Below are 19,330 nucleotides of genomic sequence, written 5' to 3' on the forward strand. Positions count from 1 at the left end.
ACAGCAAAGACCGTAATAAATTAAAAACTGCTTGAGTCTGTATTTTCTTAGGAATCAGTGAGACTTAGTGCTTTACATCCTCCCAACACAGACATAGACGTGCTTCCAGCCAAGAAGCAGTCTTTGAATTAAAATGAGAACTTTATTTCTAAATAATCCTTCAAGTATGCTATAGTTAATATCAAATGCATTTCAACTGAAACATACTATCCAAGAGCACTGTCAGTGTCACTGCCATTTGTTGTTATTATACCTTAGGTATTTATAAGGAATGGATTTTTTTGGTAAAGTAGTTTCAGCCCAGTTGCCAATTTCAGAGAAAAATCTGAAAAGCTTGTTTGTATAGATGTCTTTGGAACCATGACTACAAAAAGACAAAGGTGGCAGATGTGTTCGGATTGGGAATGCCTCGAAGCTTTAACTTCGTGTTGCTCGGTCCTTGTTTTTTATGAACTTAAAAAGTACCCTGCCTATAATAACATACCAGGAGCAAGGTTTTTCTTCCTCTTTCTGTGCTGCTTTTTTTCTTGCTTATGCTTCAATTTTTTTTTTTTCTTCCTCTCCCACCCACCTGTTTGAGGAATACTAAAGGGAGACCACTCCCAAAACACTGTGAACTTCAGAGAGCTTTTTGAAGATGTAAAGGTTTTTTCATTTTGTAATAAAGTGGTAAATATGTTTTTTTTTTTTTTCACAGATATTGGAACTTGTGCAATAACAGCTATTCCTTTTGGGAAATCAAAAGTTCTTTTTACTTTGGAAGAGTTGGATGAGTTTGCTTTTGTGGATGAAACAGATCAACAAGCTGTTCCAGATGTAACTCGAATTGGTCCTAGTCAAGAGAAGTGGGGTTGGATAATGTTCGAGTGTGGAATTGAAAATTTAACTATAAAAGGTAAAGCTTATATGGGCTTTATATTATTTTGCTTTATGAAACTGCTAACAATTCTGTTGTTAGGTCTTCTAGTTTAGCAATTATTTGATTAGAAATTGCTGAATATAGGTAATACTAAATAGTACAAGTCTGTTCTAAATAAATTATATCACATAAATTATACAATAAAGGAACTTTTAGTAATCAATACCACTTATAGTAGTGTATGAAATAATTCCATATAAACTGGTTTCAGCAGTTTCTGAACTTAAGGTAGAAATTGACAATTTCACTGATCACTTAAATCCTGACCTTGCAATCATACGCACAGTAAGTTTCTGCACATAGGGCCAGAGTTTTGCTTTGGGAGGGGAAAGGTAGCTTTAAAAAGAAAAAAAACAACCCAGTATATATATGTATTTTCTGTCATCGAAGTTATTATTTTCAGGGAATAGTGTTTAACAAAAACATCTTTATGTGAGTACTCTTCATCTACTTGGAACAAACTATCAGGAGCTCTACAGCTAGCTGTTAAATTGTATAAAAATTGTAGTGATAAATCGTTCTGTAAAATGGTAATGCATCTCATTTAACCAAAATCGTATGTATTTCTCCTCAAGTGCAGATCTTTTCTATGGGACATAACTTGTAGATATCTATCCATGGGAAACATTTACAGTCTTGCCATATGTGCTTTTATAGGAGGAAGACAATCTGGAGCAGTATTGTATAATACGTTTGGAGTCATGGGTAAATCAAGAGATACAGAAAGAGGTGGATTGCTTGCATCAAATAACTCTTCAGATTCTCCAACCGGTAGTGGTTATAATACTGATGTGTCTGACGATAACCTTCCTTGTGATAGAATAAGTCCCTCTTCAGATATTAATGGAAATTCAGTTTCAGATGAGCAGGTATGTATATACTATGTAGAAATGACTGGTCTTTGGTTGGGTGGGGTTTTTTTTAAAGTTATTAACATTCGTAATAAAAAAATTGACAATTTAACAGTTGTTGTGCCAACTGCATTCATGCTGTCTGCTTGTACACTGAACTTTCAGCTCTCTGCAAGGTCTCTTGGGAGAGTTGGTGGACAGCATTAGTTTATTTTTCTTTACCTAAATGCATGTGAAACTGTTTTTTATGAGCAGTGCACCGTATGGTATGTAGTGCCTTTCAGTGTAATCACTTTGTAAAACAATTTCACTTTTGACTTTGTGTTTCCTTTTTTAAGGATGAAGGCGTTGAATCTGATGATCTAAAAAAAGATATACCCTTGATGCCTCCTCCCCCTGACTCCTGCAGCATGAAGTTAACAATCAAAGAAATTTGGTTTAGTTTTGCAGCCCCTACCAATGTGCGCTCTCCAGCCCATGTATTTTCAAGGTATAACTTTACCTGATTTAAAAAAAAGAAAATGATAGTTTTGCTTTCTTAAATTGCACTTGTATTTGGTAGATTCTGAATGTAATTTCATTAATTTTTGAAGCTTCTCTGGAAATGAAAATTTTGAATTTTGTATATATCACAGTAACGCTTGCTTCAATTTTTTATTGTTGTTATTTATATGGAAGTGTTGCTAGCAAATTTTTAGTTAGGGATGATTAAAAGAAGAAACATTAAAAAAAACAAAACAAACCTTGCAGTGAGACTGAAATGTATGAAGGAGAAAGGCAGGGGAGGGTATTTTTTCTGAGTAGGAGAAATGCTAGAGAAGAGAACCATTCAGTGCTTTTGGTATTCAGCCTGATGCTTAACCCTTGATCTTACTGCCATTGCACTGTAAAGTTCAAGATAAATCTTTCTAAGATAGTTTTTCATATTGTGTTTGTAGAACAAGTCAAATATTCCTGTCTGTCAGTAGTTTAAGCTCAGTATAGAGCTGTGAATTAGAAAATACGCTTTGTGCTTTTCCTAATATTCTTGCCTCAGTCCTTCAGCAGAAGTCCTTTGTGACGTGTTGTGTGACAGTTAATGTGGGATTCAGTCAGTGATAAGAATTTCAGACTGTATGATTTCAGTAGGGAATACAAATAGGAAAAGGAGGGAATAGTGGTAGCAAGAGTAGATGGAATCATGAGTGTGGGAACGAGTAAAACAAAACCTGCCTGAGGTACTTTTTGCCAATTTTCATTTTCTGGGCGGTAAGTCTGTGTTTGTTACTTTGCAACATTGTTCTGTCATATTCCACCTATTTGAATGTCATTCATAAGGCCATTAGAAAATCTTCCTAATTGCTGCTGCTGAATGTGAATACCTAATGCTTTTTATTTTTCTCAATAGGCAGCTGAACCTGCTGAGTACTGCAACACCTGCAGTTGGTGCTTGGCTTGTTCCCATTGATCAAGTGAAATCGTCATTAAATAAACTAGAAACTGAAGGAACTCTGCGAATCTGTGCTGTTATGGGTTGCATTATGACCGAAGCTTTAGAGGTAAGTGACCCTTATGAAATCAATAGGCATATCAGAATACAGAGAGCAGTGTAATGTGTAATAGGTAATATATATTTGTTTGGGATTCTGGATATTTCCTGACAAACTTACAGCATCTCTTACAAGCCTTTAATTCCATAATTGGTCACAAGAACTCACTATTTGTGCTTTTTATAGGCAATCTGAATTTCAGTGGAAAAAATTCAGCTGTTACTAGTGAGGAAGTCTTGTGCTTCTTACAGGAGTGCATCTCCATGTAAAACAACTGGAGATTCTGCCTCTTGAAAGGGAAGAGTAAGAAATAGGGCTGTAGCGACTGGTATATTTTATGAAATATGAAAGTGTGTTGAATTATGAAATATACAGGGTATCTTTTGGGAGAAAATGTGAATTTCTGTGCTCCTGCAGTGTGTTGCATCATTGTGTTTATTGGACCTGCTTGTTAGAGGAGGGGAGGAAAGCATAGCAAAGGTGAAACGTTCTACCAAGAAAGACAAAATAGACAATTTTTTTGTTGCAAGCTAGGATTGGTAGAGCTTTTATGACAAATTGGCTGTTCCTGTGAGTTGCTAAGGCGCTTTCTTGTGGGTAGGTGGTTTTCTGCTGTTCATTTACTTAGCACCATCTAGTGGGAAGATTTTGAGGTGATACCCGTTGTTGAGGTCCCGTCTTGCATTTTAAGATTGACAACCTTCGTGTCAGGCTAGTTTTCTGGTGTACTCAAAAATCATCCTTAGCAGCAGTCTCTTATTGCTGCCTCCCTTCGTATTTCTTTTCCTACCCTTTTTCTAGCATTAAACCAAATTAGAAAAGTGCCCGGTTTTTCTTTAACTGGAAATAAACAGTTTCTTTGAAAATCTCAGCTAGCTGCGCATATATGACTATTGGTCCAGAAGTCACTTTACAAAGTCTGCGATTTGAATCCAGCCTTCTGTTTTATAGCTTCATATAAATAAATAAGCATCAAGTATGATTTTTCACATACACTATTTACAATAAGGCAGGTATCCATGTGGCAAGTCTTTGTTGCAGAAGTTCAAAATGGGGCTACAAGTTTGTGATATCATAGGTAAAATCTTGTGGTTTGTGTGCATGTTCTGTTTGCAAGTATGTTCATATGTGAAAAATTGTTACATTTTAATCTAGAATAAAAGTATGCACTTTCCTCTGAGAAGCAAGTACAACAGGCTTACGAAAGTGGCTCGCTTCTTGCAAGAAAATCCTTCCTGTCTACTGTGTAATATATTGCACCATTACCTTCACCAAGCAAATTACTCCATTATTGAGGATGCCACCATGGTGAGTTACCCTGTAAAAATGGAAATAACTCAGTGCGTTAGTTTCAATTGTACCAGTTCTAATGTCTTAAATTAGGTAACAGTTTAAGGAAAGTTAGCAAACAAGAAAATATAACCTAAATTCATATATATCCTTAAATTAATAAGTAGATGTGGCTTCTCTCATTTAATTTTCTTTCAGGTCTGCTGGTTTTGTTGTGGTCTGTGTATATGCATAATTTTTATCAAGTTATTTTATAGTAAATACATGAGAAATCATAAACCAGGAAGGCATGTCTTTAAAATCGTTAATGGCCATCTTCTCAGATATAGTTTTTCTTAAAGATAACAGCAAAGTAGTAAAAATTTGCATCTGTAGTTTTACAATTGAATAAATCTCAATTATTAAGGCAAGTGCATGCACTGATTAGCTTATTCCAAACTGTCTTCTCAGAACTAGTTTTAATGTCTTTTAGAAATACTTGGATAATGCAGACAGTTTAAGAAAAGAGCTAGAATTGTAGAAAATCTAAGGCTTAAGAATCTAATCTTTTTCTTGGTGGCTTAAGAATGTAAATCTCTGGATTGTAGTGGTAAATAATTGTTTGAACAAACATATCAGGCATAAGGAGGAGTGTTTTTCCTGATTTTGTGTCATTTTCATAATCCAATTCCACAGCTGTCAGATTTAAATGCTGTGTTTTTCAACATACTCAGCTGAGAGCCCAGTGATCAGAAATAGCACAATTTGTGGCAGAAATAGCACTGTTTGATTTGTGGTCAAAATAAGAAGCATTTTTTTCTTTAGCACAATTCAGTGATATAATCAAAACAATTCTTATTTTTTACCTCAAATTTATGTTTTTAAAATACTGCTCGCCAACAATGGAAAGCCCCTCACCTTTTAATCTCTGTTCTGTTTCTACAGTCAATCTAGTGCTATTGTGAATTTTAGTCCATAGTTCACAGCCTTATAATTACTTACGTACTTTTAGTTTCATATTTAATAAACCTGTTTCCTGTTGTTTATTTTTGGCCCCTTGGGCTAGATCCTCAGGTCATGTAGTTGAATGTTTTCGCTGTGTTCAATGAAGCTGTAATTTTTATCTGTTCACTATGGCTTCTTATATCTGAGTGGATGTTGTGTGGTGCCAGCATGTTTCAGTCATAAGTCTCTTAAGCGTAAAGATTTAAGGGAGTTCTGACTTTTTTTTCCCCCAGTTTACTTAAAAATGCACATCATAGCATTTTAATTTTTTTTTTTTTTTTAAGAGTGATGGCCTTCCTGCCTTAGTGACCTTAAAGAAAGGTCTAGTTGCCTTAGCAAGGCAATGGATGAAGTTCATTGTGGTGACCCCAGCCTTTAAAGGAGTCAGCTTACACAGACCGACTCAGCCAGTGAAATTGCAGACAAATGCCTGCCATGAGCATGAGGATGGACTTGGATTAGACAACGGAGGAGGTCTTCAGAGTGACACAAGTGCTGATGGAGCAGAGTTTGAATTTGATGCAGGTATTTTTGTGTTTTTCTGTCTCCATAAAAATTCACGGGGACAAGTAGCTCCTCTCGGAGCATTTGTATCTTCTTTAGTTTTAATGCTTGAATACATTATAGTCATTGTCTTTAGAGTCATCAGGCTTCTTTTTCTAGATTCATCTTCATTTTGAAGCTGCTGCTGCCAATTATAATTATAGTATTAAAATAATTATTACTTGTTTGGGGAAAAACAAACTGGGAGACCTCTCTTTCTTCACATGCTTCGTTTTCTTATTTACTGCACAAAATATATCAACTTAATTATTTCCTAGCTTGGAATTAGGATTTTGTTGTGTAGCTTCTGACCTTAGTTAAGAATTGTAACATGCAACTCTATGAACTCTCCCAGGAACAGCTTCAAACCTACCTTCTTATTTGTTCTTTGTGAAGACATATTTTTGTATTCCCCCCCCCCTCATTTTTACTGCTTTGTATCTGTTAGACTTCTGTTGCCAGCTCACACATTGTCAAGTTCACATAAGTTACTGATTTAGCTTTGTACTTGGTACAGAGCTGACTTAAGTAAGAACCACAGAAATGAAGGCCATAAATAAATACATGTTGTTGCAGCACTCTTTTTTGCTGTCTTCACTTGACTTAGTTATTTTGTGTTTGTAGCATCTACACACAGTGCTACTGTTCTCAGGAATACAATGTTTATGTTTTCTCAAGTAACAATTACGGAACATTGAGGGGAAAATAATTTAAAAAAATCAGGAGGAGAATCTGCTTTTAGATAAAAGCCAGGCAACAGTTATCAGCATAAAGAGAGGAAACCCAAAGATGTTTGTGTGTGAAACTTGTATGTAATCATACAGTATGATGGAAATTTTTGCTCCCTCCTCTAAAATATCTCCTTTGGTTGAGCAGCAACAGATGATAAGAACCAGTGAAGTATTTTAATTTTTTTTCCCCTCTGTGTACATTATTCTATTTTTCACCAAGAATTTTGGAAGTGGCAATTTTGCTGCCTTGTATACATTTACTTATAGATGGAATTTATGCCAATGTAAGCATCTTAATTAAAAAAATGAACAGCCATGCCAGAGTCAGCAAAAGGAAGTGAAATTTGGCAACTTTCTTTTGGATCTGTAGCGCAGAGCAACAGTTGTATGACATGAGAAGGACAAAGATTTGTACTTGGATTATTAAACAAAATCCAGTAGGCTCGTGTTTGAGGTTTTCTTATTTGTCTTAAAATTCCCTAGACAGCTGTGTGTAGTTGCATGTCAGTATTTGGAAGCTCGTGACTTCTTGTGAATAAATGTACCTAATAATAGATAATCTTGGTTCCCCATATATCTATATATACACAAATGAGCAAAATTGTTTGCTTGGTTCCAGCTACCGTCAGTGAGCACACAATGCTCCTAGAAGGAACAGCTAATCGCCCTCCACCTGCTGGTGGCTCTTCTGGGCCTGTAACTGGTGCTGAGATCATGAGGAAATTATCCAAGACTCACACTCACAGTGATTCTGTTCTGAAAATAAAGGTAAGTTTCTAGCACCGTGCATGAGGGGGAAATGATTTGTAGCTGGCCTGTTTAGAAGCAATTCTGTAGGCTGCAAATCAATAAATACTTGTCTAAAAAGTAACTATAACTGTAACACTTGGAAGGTATGCTCCTTGCCTTTTAAAAGTGATGCTTGATTAGTTGGCCTATATTCTACATCTGTTCTTTATTGGTTTTCTTGCCAATTAACTTCAGAGGCACGCTTAAAAACTATATATATATGTGCATAATTTAAGGATGTGCATTAACTTTTATGGCTTTTCATCTTTTATGGAAGCAGAAATGAGGGTTTAACTATCATTATACAAAATCTAAGATGGACAAAGCTCTTCTATAACTTGTAGTAAAATTAGTGTGGTTTTTTTATTCCACAAGCTGGTTAAACCACGACATTCAGAAAACTGCAAAAATCTGTTTTTATCTCTACTGTCTTTGCAGAAAGAGTCTGTGACTGTTTTGGGGGTTTGGGGGTTGGTTTTTGTTTTTGGTTTTTTTTTTTTAAAGTAATTTTTTGTCTTCTGTATGTACGTCAGGCAGCTTGGTGGCTTGTACCGATTCCTTTTCAGCTGTGGTTTTTCACAGAATGATTGAGATTAAAAGGCACCTCTGTAGGTCATCTTCTCCAACCCCCCTGCTCGAGCAGGGCCACTTAGAGCCAGTTGCCCAGGGTTACGTCCAGATGGCTTTTGAATATCTCCAAGGATGGAGAGTCCATAACCTGTGACAGTGTTCAGTCACCTTCAAAATAAAGAAGTGTTTCCTGATGTTCAGGAGGAAATTCCTGTGTTTCAGTTTGTGCCCATCGCCTCTTGTCCTGTCGCTGGGCACCACTGAGAAGGGCTCCGTTGCCTTTGCATCCTCCCTTCAGGTATTTACATACATTAATAGGAGGCCTTCTCTTCACTAGGCTTTAGGTGGACCAGGAGCCTTCCTCTTGGTGCCAGAAGCCCCCAGCTTCTGTTCTTCACCTTGTCCAGAGGCTGTACTTACCGTTATATTAAGGATGGAAGGGATTGGGTCTTCAGATGAAGACCAAATAAAAATGAGCCTTATATTCAGTGGCATACACTGTTCCTTCTGCAAACTTGCTTTAGGTGAATTCTACACATCTGCAGTTCCATTTGTAACTTCTTTGGCTTTTTAAACTGTTTTTACACATAAAATTATTTTAATACTTGAGAATTCAATAGCAACTTTATGCACAATGCCTGTATGGCGTAGAACATGCCCCAAATAAAGTGCTACTTGTCCAAAAGTTTGCAGGAATGAGAATTTTGTAGTTATTTTGTTCTGATCTCATATTCAGAGCAAATATTTCTACTTTTTTGCAGTTTGCACAGTACTTCATTAGTTTCTTTGTTTTCTCCACAAGGGTATACATCCGTATCATTCCTTAAGTTACACTAGTGGAGATACAGCTACGGATTCACCAGTGCATGTTGGCCGTTCTGGAATGGCAGTCAAAGAAAGTCCAAGAAAAGAGAGTCTGCTTAGCTATCTTACTGGGAGTTTTCCTAGTCTGCATAATCTTTTGGAAGGGACTCCTCAAAGAAGTACAACTGCAGTTAAAAGTAGTTCTTTAACAAGAACAGGTAAGATGTAGCGTAAGTAAGCTAAAGGGAGGGGAAGGGAGGATTGATTTTATTTTAATGATTCAGAAAAGGTGCTGTATTTCAACTATGAGTTATCATTTCTGTTTAAGATTCCACCCCCCCCCCAAAAAAAAAAAAACCAAACCCAAAACAAAAACAAAACCCCCATAGTTTAACAGCAGTTCCTAGACACTGCTGCACCATATTTCCTGGAAGCAAACAGTGAGTACATCACATTGGGAAAAGAAATGACAACTAACAAAATAAATAAAATACTTTCCTTTTACTTAGCCTTACTACTTTTTGAGTATAATACATAGTTACTTAAGTGAGTCTTTTTGAATGAATAAGGAAGCAATCATTCTGTATTTGTCATTTTTTTCTTGACCTTGTAAGTAGCTCAAAAAGTGGACTAAAACTAATGTTCCAGTAATTTAGTTTGTGTATAATAATTTGCAGATTTTTAATAATGGTCTTTTGAACAAATGTGTTTTATAGAAGTTTGAAATACATACATTGAAATTTTTGTCCAATATTATTGTTCAGAGTGCATTGTTATAATTTATATAAAGAAAAACAAAGAAGTTTGATACTGTGTTTTCTCTAAAACCTCTCTCCTTTGCTGTAAGGGCATGAAATACCATTCAGAAGAAAAGGTATTTTGGTTTCTTAATGACTCTTTTTCTCTAATTAATGGTAGAGATGAACAAATGCAAAGACACTTATAGTGCAACATCCGTTAGTGTTATTCTGCGGTAGAACCTGTAGTGCTGCTTGGCACATAATTTAGTGGAATAAACCTTGAGGATTAGGCTTACTTTTATAGTAAATAGGTATCGTCAGTAAAATTATGCTGCATTCCTGGTTTTTGCTGTGTTTGATAAAACAAATGCTAAAGCTTCTGATTTATCTGTATAGGAAATACTGTGGCCACAGACATGTTATCTGAACATCCTTTGCTCTCTGAACCATCTTCTGTGAGTTTCTATAACTGGATGTCAAATGCCGTGGGCAACAGAGGAAGTGTAGTACAAGAAAGTCCGGCCACCAAATCTGGACACAATAGTCTTCCAACAGGTATTGCTAATTACAGCTGAATTTAAGAGATGATTCTGGGTTGGCTGTTCCTGGGTTTACTATGTTCTTTCTGAAAGTAATTGAGCAAGTGACGCAAGTTCAACAGGCATCAATACTACTTGTGGGACTTCTCAGCAAACTGGAAAATGAACAAATGTGATTTAAGCAAAACTGTTTCCATTTCCCTCACCCTGCTTCCAAAGCAATAGCTTTTTCTTACATTTGGCACTGTAAATGTAGCTTCTGAAACCATGTGTAGCTGCCAAAAGCTAAGCCATAAAATCATCCTCAGTTGCAGAGCTCCTTGGATTTTTTTAGTTGTTTTTAATCTAACTTGCATATGCTGTTTTTGTAATAAAGATTTTGTACATTGGAATTCTTGCTCTTTCTCAGTTCAATTTTGAGACTAAACATAAACATCTATTTTTAGAGTAACATTCTTCTTCAGCAATGGGAAGTTATCCACTGGTGTAAGGGAATGGAGAAATGAAAATACACATTACTGAAAGTGTTAAGTGTATGAAAGAAACATGTGTTACAACTTATTGCAGCTTATTTATTATTCTTGTAAGCCTTTCATCATTCATAATCCTCAAATGTGTGTATCTTAATTTTCTTTTTCACTAACGCTAAATTAGAATGTTTTTTCTAGTAACAGTCTTTCAACTGTAATATATTAATCTTAGACAATAATAAGCTTTAATTTGTTTTTAATATTGAACAAATAGTCTGATGCTACGAAACATCTTTGTGCTGTACATATTGCTTAACTGGTGTGGTTCCTGTAAACTGGAATGTGTTTCCCTGCAGAAAGAATCATAGGGTAGAAGTATAGCTTTCGTTTTTTGGTTTTTGGTTTTTGTTTTTTTTTATCTCCAGAAAAAGCTGTGGTTTTTCCTACTGAAACCATGACAGTTTGTTCACAAACTCACTTTCCTGAAACTAAGACTTAGTGATTTTAACTCGGACACAGATCTATCCAAAACATTTTTCTGTGGAGGTGTGTAGTTGTGGCTCTCTGATAAGTACTTGAGTTTTGAAGAATCAGGATTAATTTATATTGGCAGAGCAACTCTGTGTCATGGAGGTTGAGTCCAGTCCATTCTCAAGATGCAGGCGATTCAGCATCGCTCTGCCCTTGTGCTGCAAGTCTGATTGTTCGTGAATAGACCAACTGCAGGGAAGTGGCTGTGCATAGTCATTTTCATGAAGAGCGTATTTGGCTAGAGACTAATCTATAGCGATCTAATTAGTGGATCTTGCATTGGGACTACCAAAACCCAGAAGCTTATAGCACGTAGAAAGTTAAAATCAAGTATCTGCAACTGTGGATAATCTTTCTTTTTGTTGATGGTATAGGCTACTCAGTATATAGTTCAATATAGCTGCCTATTATTTCAGTTTAAAGAGGAGCTAAGTGCCCTATAGAATGCGATACAGACAAAAAGCCTTGTGAAGGAAGGAGGAGATATTTTTGTGCTTTCCAAATATGAGTTGGACTATCTCTGTTACCTGTTTCAGCAATATCAGACTGTTTCTTTATCCTGAATGCCACTTTTGTGAGGTTGTAGACCTGACTAGGGCTCTGACTTCATGTATGGCATGTGTTCCTTTCTATATAATCTTGCTGAACTAACAGAGTTGGTGGTGTTAAAATTTGCTGTGGTGTTAGTGTTCCATAGGTATTTATTTTTCAGGTGTGGCACCCAATCTTCCTACTATACCCTCTGCTTCAGACTTCAACACAGTTTTGTCTAGTGACCAGAACACCCTGGATGGCACACACTCACAGCACAGCACCAGTCAGGATGACATTGCAGGTGTAGAAGAGGGTAACCAGGGGTTTCCTGCTGTCCAGCTAGCAGATGCACAGGTAGGTGTGGTTCGCTGATGTATTTTGGAGTTCTGTAGGGAAAAACTAGTTATTACTTTAAAAAAAACCAAAACCACAACAACCTTACAACGATGAAAACGTCATCCTGTGTTTGTACACGTTTCTTGTGCATTTCTATGCAAACATGAAAGGCTCAAGAAACCTCTGAGGTGTCCCATAATAAACTTTATGAATGGTAATTAATAGACCATTGTTTTATAACTTTAAAGAACATATCGGAGCATTTATGAGATTAACCTAGTTCTCCAGAGTACTTTTTACTGAGGGGAACATGCAGAAACTTTGCTCCCATAGCTAAGCATTCAATGCTAGCTTGCTGTGTAATCAATCTTTTTACTCAAAAAATCCACAAAGCTTCTCCTTTTTATCCCGCTTCTTTCTGTTTTACAGCACTGTCAATAAAACTTAAAAATGTTCTGTACTATGTAGCTGACATTGTAAATATTGTAGATCAATAAATGGCGGAGCAAGAATATAGGAATAATCTAGACAATAAGTAGTAAATCAGGGGGGTTTGTTTTGTAGGTTGTTTTCAAACCTCTTCTAAGTTACACGGGAATTCAGTCTCAGGATGCAATGCCACTCTGCTACAGAATGTACTTTGGAGAGTACCTTTCATTCTCAGGAACTTTGGACTGCCTAAGAGCAGATATTGTTGATTCAGATACAGCAAAGGAAAGAAAAAGCAAGCGAGCTCGAAGGTATGTTGTGAGACATTGGAAAATATGTATATTGGTTAAGGAACAGAAACTTAAGTTTTTCATGTGAAGCCATAGAATTCCAAAGCACTTCCATAGAATAAGTAGTAGTCCTTTATTCTTTTAATCTTAAATGTTTTATCCTCCTGTTAGAATTTTTTTTTTTTTTTTTTTTAATCTTCCTATGGAATGGTTTGGAAATTTAAGAATTTGAATCTCGACTACTTTTGAAAATTGGAGACTGGGGAAGGGAGAGCTGGTGGGAATAATAGTGAGGGAGATTTGAGAGGCTCTTAAATGCTGTTTTGTAATTAATCCTGTAAATGAGGTTGTTACTTCTTGGTGTAAATGCTGAATTTCCCCCCTGCTCCCCCTGCCTATTTTGGGCAAAGCTTTAGGTTGTGATGGAAATACTGCATGCCAAAATAAGTTTTCACAGAACTGAATGATTACTGTGTTAGTAGCATGCAGTATGAAAGTATAGAATATCATTTTTTATATTTAGAACTATGGTAAGAAGGTGATATCCTAAGGGAAATAAAAGGTTGGGTTCAGTAAATCAGCTGTACCATGGTGTAAAAAAGTATTTGACTCCCATTAAAAAAAAAAAGTAGTAACTTGTACCTTTTCTTTCCTTAGGCAAGGAGCTGTCAATCTTCCTCCTCTTGAATTCAAACCAGCTTTGATGTTAGAAACTTTCAGTATTAGTGCTGTTGTAATGGAGAAATCCATGTGCACACCTCATAACTCTACCAATGCCCTTTCTTTTCATGACTTGAATAAACGCTATTATAATACTTTTCACTGTAATTTTACAATTTCTTGCCAGTCCATAAGCCAGCACGTAGATATGGCACTGGTTCGTCTCATTCATCAGTTCAGTACAATGATTGATGATATCAAAGCCACGCAGACAGACATCAAACTTAGCAGATACACAGCTGGATCAGCCTCTCCAACACCTACTTTTAAAACCCGCAAACACAGAGACTTCCGCTCTTCTGATTTCAGCCGAAGCTCTCGAGGAAGTCTTAATGGAGGTAACAGAGTGAACAATACAAAGAACAAACGAACAAATAATGAGAACAATAAAAAAGAGTCTCGAAACAAGAATTCCTTGGGAAGGTCAGAAAGAAGAACTTCTAAAGTGTCCAGGAAAGGTTCAAAAGATGTAGTTGACCACATGACTATTCATATGGATGACTCTGACTCTATTACCGTGTCGGAACAGAGTGAACCTTCTGCTGAGTGCTGGCAAAATATGTATAAACTATTGAACTTCTATTCACTTATTTCTGATCCAACTGGGATTTTAGAAAAGTCTTCTGAAACTTTCGGGCCAACAGGTAAACTAGTTCATGAATCCAAATAATTGACAGTGTGTGCTTTTGCTCAAGTGTATCCTTCTACAGCTTGATCATAAGGTGGTTTTTGAAAGTTGCCCACCCCATCTAACTTGGATCAGAGGGGCAAGTGGTGAGGATGGGGGGGAGCTTGTAAGGCGTTCACTGAGATGGTATAAAAAAGAAACAAGTTCTTTTTCTGGCTTTATAGTATACTTTGATTCTTTCAGTCCTAGACTTAGTCAGATATGTGTTAATTGATTGGTTTTAAATTCAGTCCCTTGGTATTTTTGTGCAGCTCTGTTAATCTGGATTTGTGCTGGATGTGGGACTGTGTTAAAAGGTGAACTTTTCTGGTTAATTGTGTACAGAGTGGATTGAGTTTATTCCTCCCTAGGTGCTACTTTGTTTTCAAGTGGCTAATGGAAATGCTGTATATTATCATTCTGTGAAAATATGTAAGCATATACATAAGCCATCCTGAGAGATATAATTTCTGCCCTGGAAATGACGGAGTAAAAAAATAATCTGTGAACCTACCTTTGAGAGAAGAAAAGCCGAAATACTGGTTTTGGTGAAGTCCAGCAAGGTTTACAGGTGTTTGGGCTATAATTTTACCCAGAGCTCTGAGATCTGGGGTGATCACTGCTCTTTCTTTCTAATGTATTTTAGCACAGCAGAGTAAATTTGAGAGCTAACTTAGTATCATTCTTTTTGTTGGGGAACTTAGGTTGTTGTAAATATGCAGGGGATGGTACAGTTACTAGTTAGGCATATTTTCTTTGGACTCCTTTTAACTAAAGAATGAAAAACTGAGAAAGTGCAAATAAGAGCTTCTGTTAAACAGAGGGCAGTACTTTCATGCATAGAATATCATACCCACAGCTATGATATCTGCACAAATGTAAATTTTTTTACATTGTTTTTATGCTCTGAGTGTTGAGAAGGAAAACTTGTTTATCCAAAATTAAATTATAAGAACCTTTGGCTGTGAAATGATCAAAAAAGAAACAGGACAATTGGAAACTGTCAGAGTATTTTTGTTGTATAACCATAAAATCACATAAATATGAATATTTGTATGGTGTACATAATATATCTGTGAATAATAATGAAATCACATCACTCATTATTGTCCCCATTGTGTCTTGGATTTGGTTCAGTTACAGCGTTGCTAGAGTGGAATAAGCAAGACACAGATAATTTGCCTGAAGAGTTCACTTGATGTGCAAGATACGTGATCCCTGGTTTCAAAAACAAACCAGATATGCCAAGGATTTCTTGGAAAGTATCCTTAAATAACTCCTTTGTATTTTTGTAGGTGTTCGAAGCCCAACTGAACCTGCTTGTAGAGTGGTCTTTGAGAATGAACAGGATAATGGCAGAGACACACAGAGGAAGCGCAGCCTGGTGACTTCGGAGCCACAGCATGTGACTCTCATAGTCTTTGGAATAGGCATGGTGAATCGAACCCACCTGGAGGCAGACATTGGCGGTCTAACGATGGAATCTGAACTGAAGAGAATCCATGGCAGTTTCACCCTGAAAGAAAAAATGAAAGGTGGGATAAGCTAAAATGTACTCTGTAATTGAATTCAATGGCAGCTTTACATGTTTACGTGTATGTGCATACCATACCAATGCATATATACGTATGTGCATGTGTAGTATGTTTTGTTTGTAAATAGATGTACGTTATGTCTGTGTGTGGATAGTATAATAATGTTCAACAAGTTCTTTTAAAAACTCTTACTAGGATGCTGAAGGATTTTAAAAGGATGCAAGATACTCAGAAAATGCCATGAAGGAAATTCTTTTAGATAATAATCACTCCTTTCATTTTCAAAAGCTATCTTCTTGTCACGATATAAATTTGGTATTACTTAAGGTGACTACTAAAACTGTAATGTTTTAATTACTTTCCTGGTAGTATATTTTTGAAAGCAGTAGGCATACATGGAAGTATTTTACTGAATGAAATGCTGTTAAGTATCTTTTTTCTTAAAGATGTACTACATCAGAAGATGACTGAGACATGTGCCACTGCTCACATAGGAGGTGTCAATATCGTCCTGCTGGAGGGAATTACCCCAAATATCCAGTAAGTATGAAGCCTGACAATTTAAAATTGTTCAAGTGCATAGAAGTGGTATCAGTTGCGTGACAGTAGAGGTATGTAGCTTAATACGGAGAAAGCATTGATGATATGTCTTTAGTTAGAATCCGTGAAGTTGTAGAGTTTGGTGGCGACCGTGCAGCTGTTGCAGAATTGGGCTTGAGTTTGACTTATAAAGCTAAGTGCATGTGCCCATTGACAGGAGGCTTTTCTATGAAAGGTGTATCTGAGTAAGCTGAGAAGGAATACGGTGAATGTATTGGTAGATTTCAGTCTAGGGCACCCAATCGCACAAGTCTTAGACATAGTTACCTGAATATGAATACTCTACTTCTTTCTATTTCTAGTAAAAGATATTAGTAAGTTCAGAACTGATTGCAGGATCGCAGTGTAAATGGGTAAGTGACCTGACTGAAAAATCGTAGGTGACAGGTACTCTTGTAAAAAGAAAGAAATTACACTTCATGTAATCAGAGCTTTCTGCACTAATTTTATTGTGTATGGTGTATGCATAGAAACTTTATCACATGGTGTGTATTTTTTCTCTTATGCTTCTAATTGCTTTTTGAAGCTTACAGGTTCCACTAAACCATACAAGATTTTTAGGGAGAATTTAACCTACTGATAGTGATTATTCCCATTTAAGATCTATATTGTTTCTTTAATAGATATCTTTTTCAACTCCCATGATGCATGATTCTTTGTTTTATTTTTACAGTTCTAATATCCATTCTCCACTCTCTCTATAATTGACACAACTTGGCAGGGGTGGGGTAGAGGATCACTTTTTTGTGCATGAACATCTTGAGTGACTTGCTCAGCATCCACATTGTTGGTTCTTTCTTTTTGCCAGGTTCACAAACTCAAAAAGGGCATGCATTATTTTTCTTTGTTTCTAGCTGAACTTTTTTCTGTTTAAGTTGCAAAACAGCAGTTGAACTACAACTCTTTTTAATGTATATCACCCTCACGCAGTTTGAGCGTTAGCTGGGTAACCCTCAGTATGTGATCTGCTTTTAGAATATTAATGTTGTAAAAAGGGTCTAAATAATGGGACTCGAGTCTCTCTCTTTTAATTCCTGTTTAGTTTGGAAGATGCTATATAGAACTTAAAACATCTAGAATTTTATTAACATCCCTAGCTAAATTGCTTCCAGTAAGTGTGTTTCAGATGGATAAATAAAAGTTCTAATCTGACAGCCATGTAGTGTTTCTGAAGGCAACTGAGGTTCTTTATGTCTGTTTTACATTATAATCTTACTGAGCTTCCATATAAGGAGGGTAAAAAAGGAAAGGGGGGAAATTAGTGATAAACCTTTAACAACAACAGCAAACAACAAACCCTAACAAAACCCAAACCTTCAACTTGGTAAATTTGGAAGTAAGTGTCATATTGTGGGTTACAAGTAATTAACTGACTAATTTTGCATGAATGTTTATTCTTTATTTGCTTTGTTTTTGTTTTTCTTGCTTTCTCTTCAATCTTCATCTGTAGACTGGAGGATTTTCCTACATCTCCTACAAGCACAGCCAAACAAGAGTTTCTGTATGTCATATTATTACGTTTAATAGTCTTGCAATTAACTCTGTGTTGTGTAGTTAATGGCTGCATTCCTACTGTGTGTGATTGTGTAGGCAGATGTTGCTTGACTATGTTTTAGTTTAACATCTAATATTACCTAGATAAGCTTTTTTAATGTAGCCTGCTAAATATCTGTCAAAAAGCCCTTGTAAATGTTAACAATCTAGCTTTAGGGGCAGATATTACGCTATACCGTCACTACTGTAATGTTAGAAGGGTTTCACTGGCTGTTAAGTTCTTTAGATCTGCTTCTATGCTTATTTTAACGAGGCAATATAATGCTGACAAATGTAAAGGAACAGGCAGGTTAGATTTGCTTCGAAGTTGGTAAGGAACTGCTGTGTTTGGAGTGATAGTACCTGTTGTGATTTCAGCCTGAATAGAACCATTCATTTTGTCTTTCTTTAGCTCTGTGCTGGGTTTAATTACTAGTTGGTTATGCTGACTGGGTTATGCTACCACAAAATGTTTTCCTTAAAACCGTGCCTGTGCATCTACTACTAATGAAGGTGACCCTCTTTGTGTCCCCCAAATCCTTATGTGTGAATGTAGGTCTCTTCTCTCACAGAAGATGCAATGTTTTCTTTCTAGTTGCTTTCTTACTTCCCGATGCTGAAGTCCAGAGGGTCTTACTGGAGTAGTGGTCAAGGTGGGAAATGGTACACTGGCAACCTAGAAGCCCCGCTACACAGTGACCCTGCAGTACTCTGAGGAGAAAAGTTATATAGCCAAAAATTGTGAGGCTGCTCTTTTTTTGTTTTGTTTTGTTTTTTTCCTACCCTCCCATCTTTTTGGGTTTTTGGGGGTGTTTTGGTTTTTTTGTTTTCCCCCACAAAGCAGTAATCTGAGCATGGGTTCTTTTGCTGCTTTAGACCACCAGTGCATATCTTTTAGAAGGACTTAGTACAACTGCTGTTTGTTACAGCATTTTTGTATATTCAGTGTTGTGATAATACAGGATTAACTTTAAAATGTCCTCCTTATAGATGGTAGCTCTGGAAGCAGAGGTGATGGGCTGTAAAACTGCAAGTGACGTAGAGAAAATATTCAGGTTTTTTGTTCCTTTTTGTCTGGTAGCAACATTAAACCAGCCAAAGAAAGTACTTTTTTGTATAGTGCATCACTGAACAGTTGAATTCACGGCCATATGACATGGTCAACAAAAGCATAAATTATTAAAACGATTGGACAAATCCCTGTAGGGTAGGTCTGGTGGTGAGTCATGAACACAATACAGCCTCTGGCTCAAAAAGTAAACCCCTGGTGGCTGGAATTACGGGAAGGATCACTTTATGTCCCAAGTATCTGCTACTGCCTGAATTTTCATCTCAGAGTAGTAGTTCCTGTGTGTGTTATGGGCCTCCTGATGACTTTCCCCCCCACCCCCCCCCT

At 36.6% G+C, this 19,330-nt stretch overlaps 1 protein-coding gene across 3 annotated transcripts in view; it reads left to right on the forward strand.

Annotated features, from left to right (window-relative positions):
- KIAA1109 (KIAA1109 ortholog) overlaps window positions 1-19,330 on the forward strand; it is a 126,053-nt gene that overhangs the window by 60,672 nt on the left and 46,051 nt on the right. For all 3 annotated transcript variants that reach the window (XM_010575572.1, XM_010575573.1, XM_010575574.1), the window contains exons 35-49: window positions 698-895; window positions 1,577-1,788; window positions 2,109-2,260; window positions 3,158-3,308; window positions 4,455-4,607; window positions 5,858-6,098; window positions 7,467-7,615; window positions 9,009-9,228; window positions 10,147-10,305; window positions 12,003-12,178; window positions 12,725-12,900; window positions 13,537-14,243; window positions 15,562-15,801; window positions 16,248-16,341; window positions 17,852-17,902. In XM_010575572.1, the coding sequence (XP_010573874.1) occupies window positions 698-895; window positions 1,577-1,788; window positions 2,109-2,260; window positions 3,158-3,308; window positions 4,455-4,607; window positions 5,858-6,098; window positions 7,467-7,615; window positions 9,009-9,228; window positions 10,147-10,305; window positions 12,003-12,178; window positions 12,725-12,900; window positions 13,537-14,243; window positions 15,562-15,801; window positions 16,248-16,341; window positions 17,852-17,902 (3,079 nt within the window). The remainder of the gene's footprint in view (window positions 1-697; window positions 896-1,576; window positions 1,789-2,108; window positions 2,261-3,157; window positions 3,309-4,454; window positions 4,608-5,857; window positions 6,099-7,466; window positions 7,616-9,008; window positions 9,229-10,146; window positions 10,306-12,002; window positions 12,179-12,724; window positions 12,901-13,536; window positions 14,244-15,561; window positions 15,802-16,247; window positions 16,342-17,851; window positions 17,903-19,330) is intronic.

The sequence above is a fragment of the Haliaeetus leucocephalus genome, unplaced genomic scaffold (genome assembly GCF_000737465.1).
Source record: "Haliaeetus leucocephalus isolate CR32 unplaced genomic scaffold, Haliaeetus_leucocephalus-4.0 Scaffold484, whole genome shotgun sequence".
Classification (NCBI taxonomy): Eukaryota; Metazoa; Chordata; class Aves; order Accipitriformes; family Accipitridae; genus Haliaeetus; species Haliaeetus leucocephalus.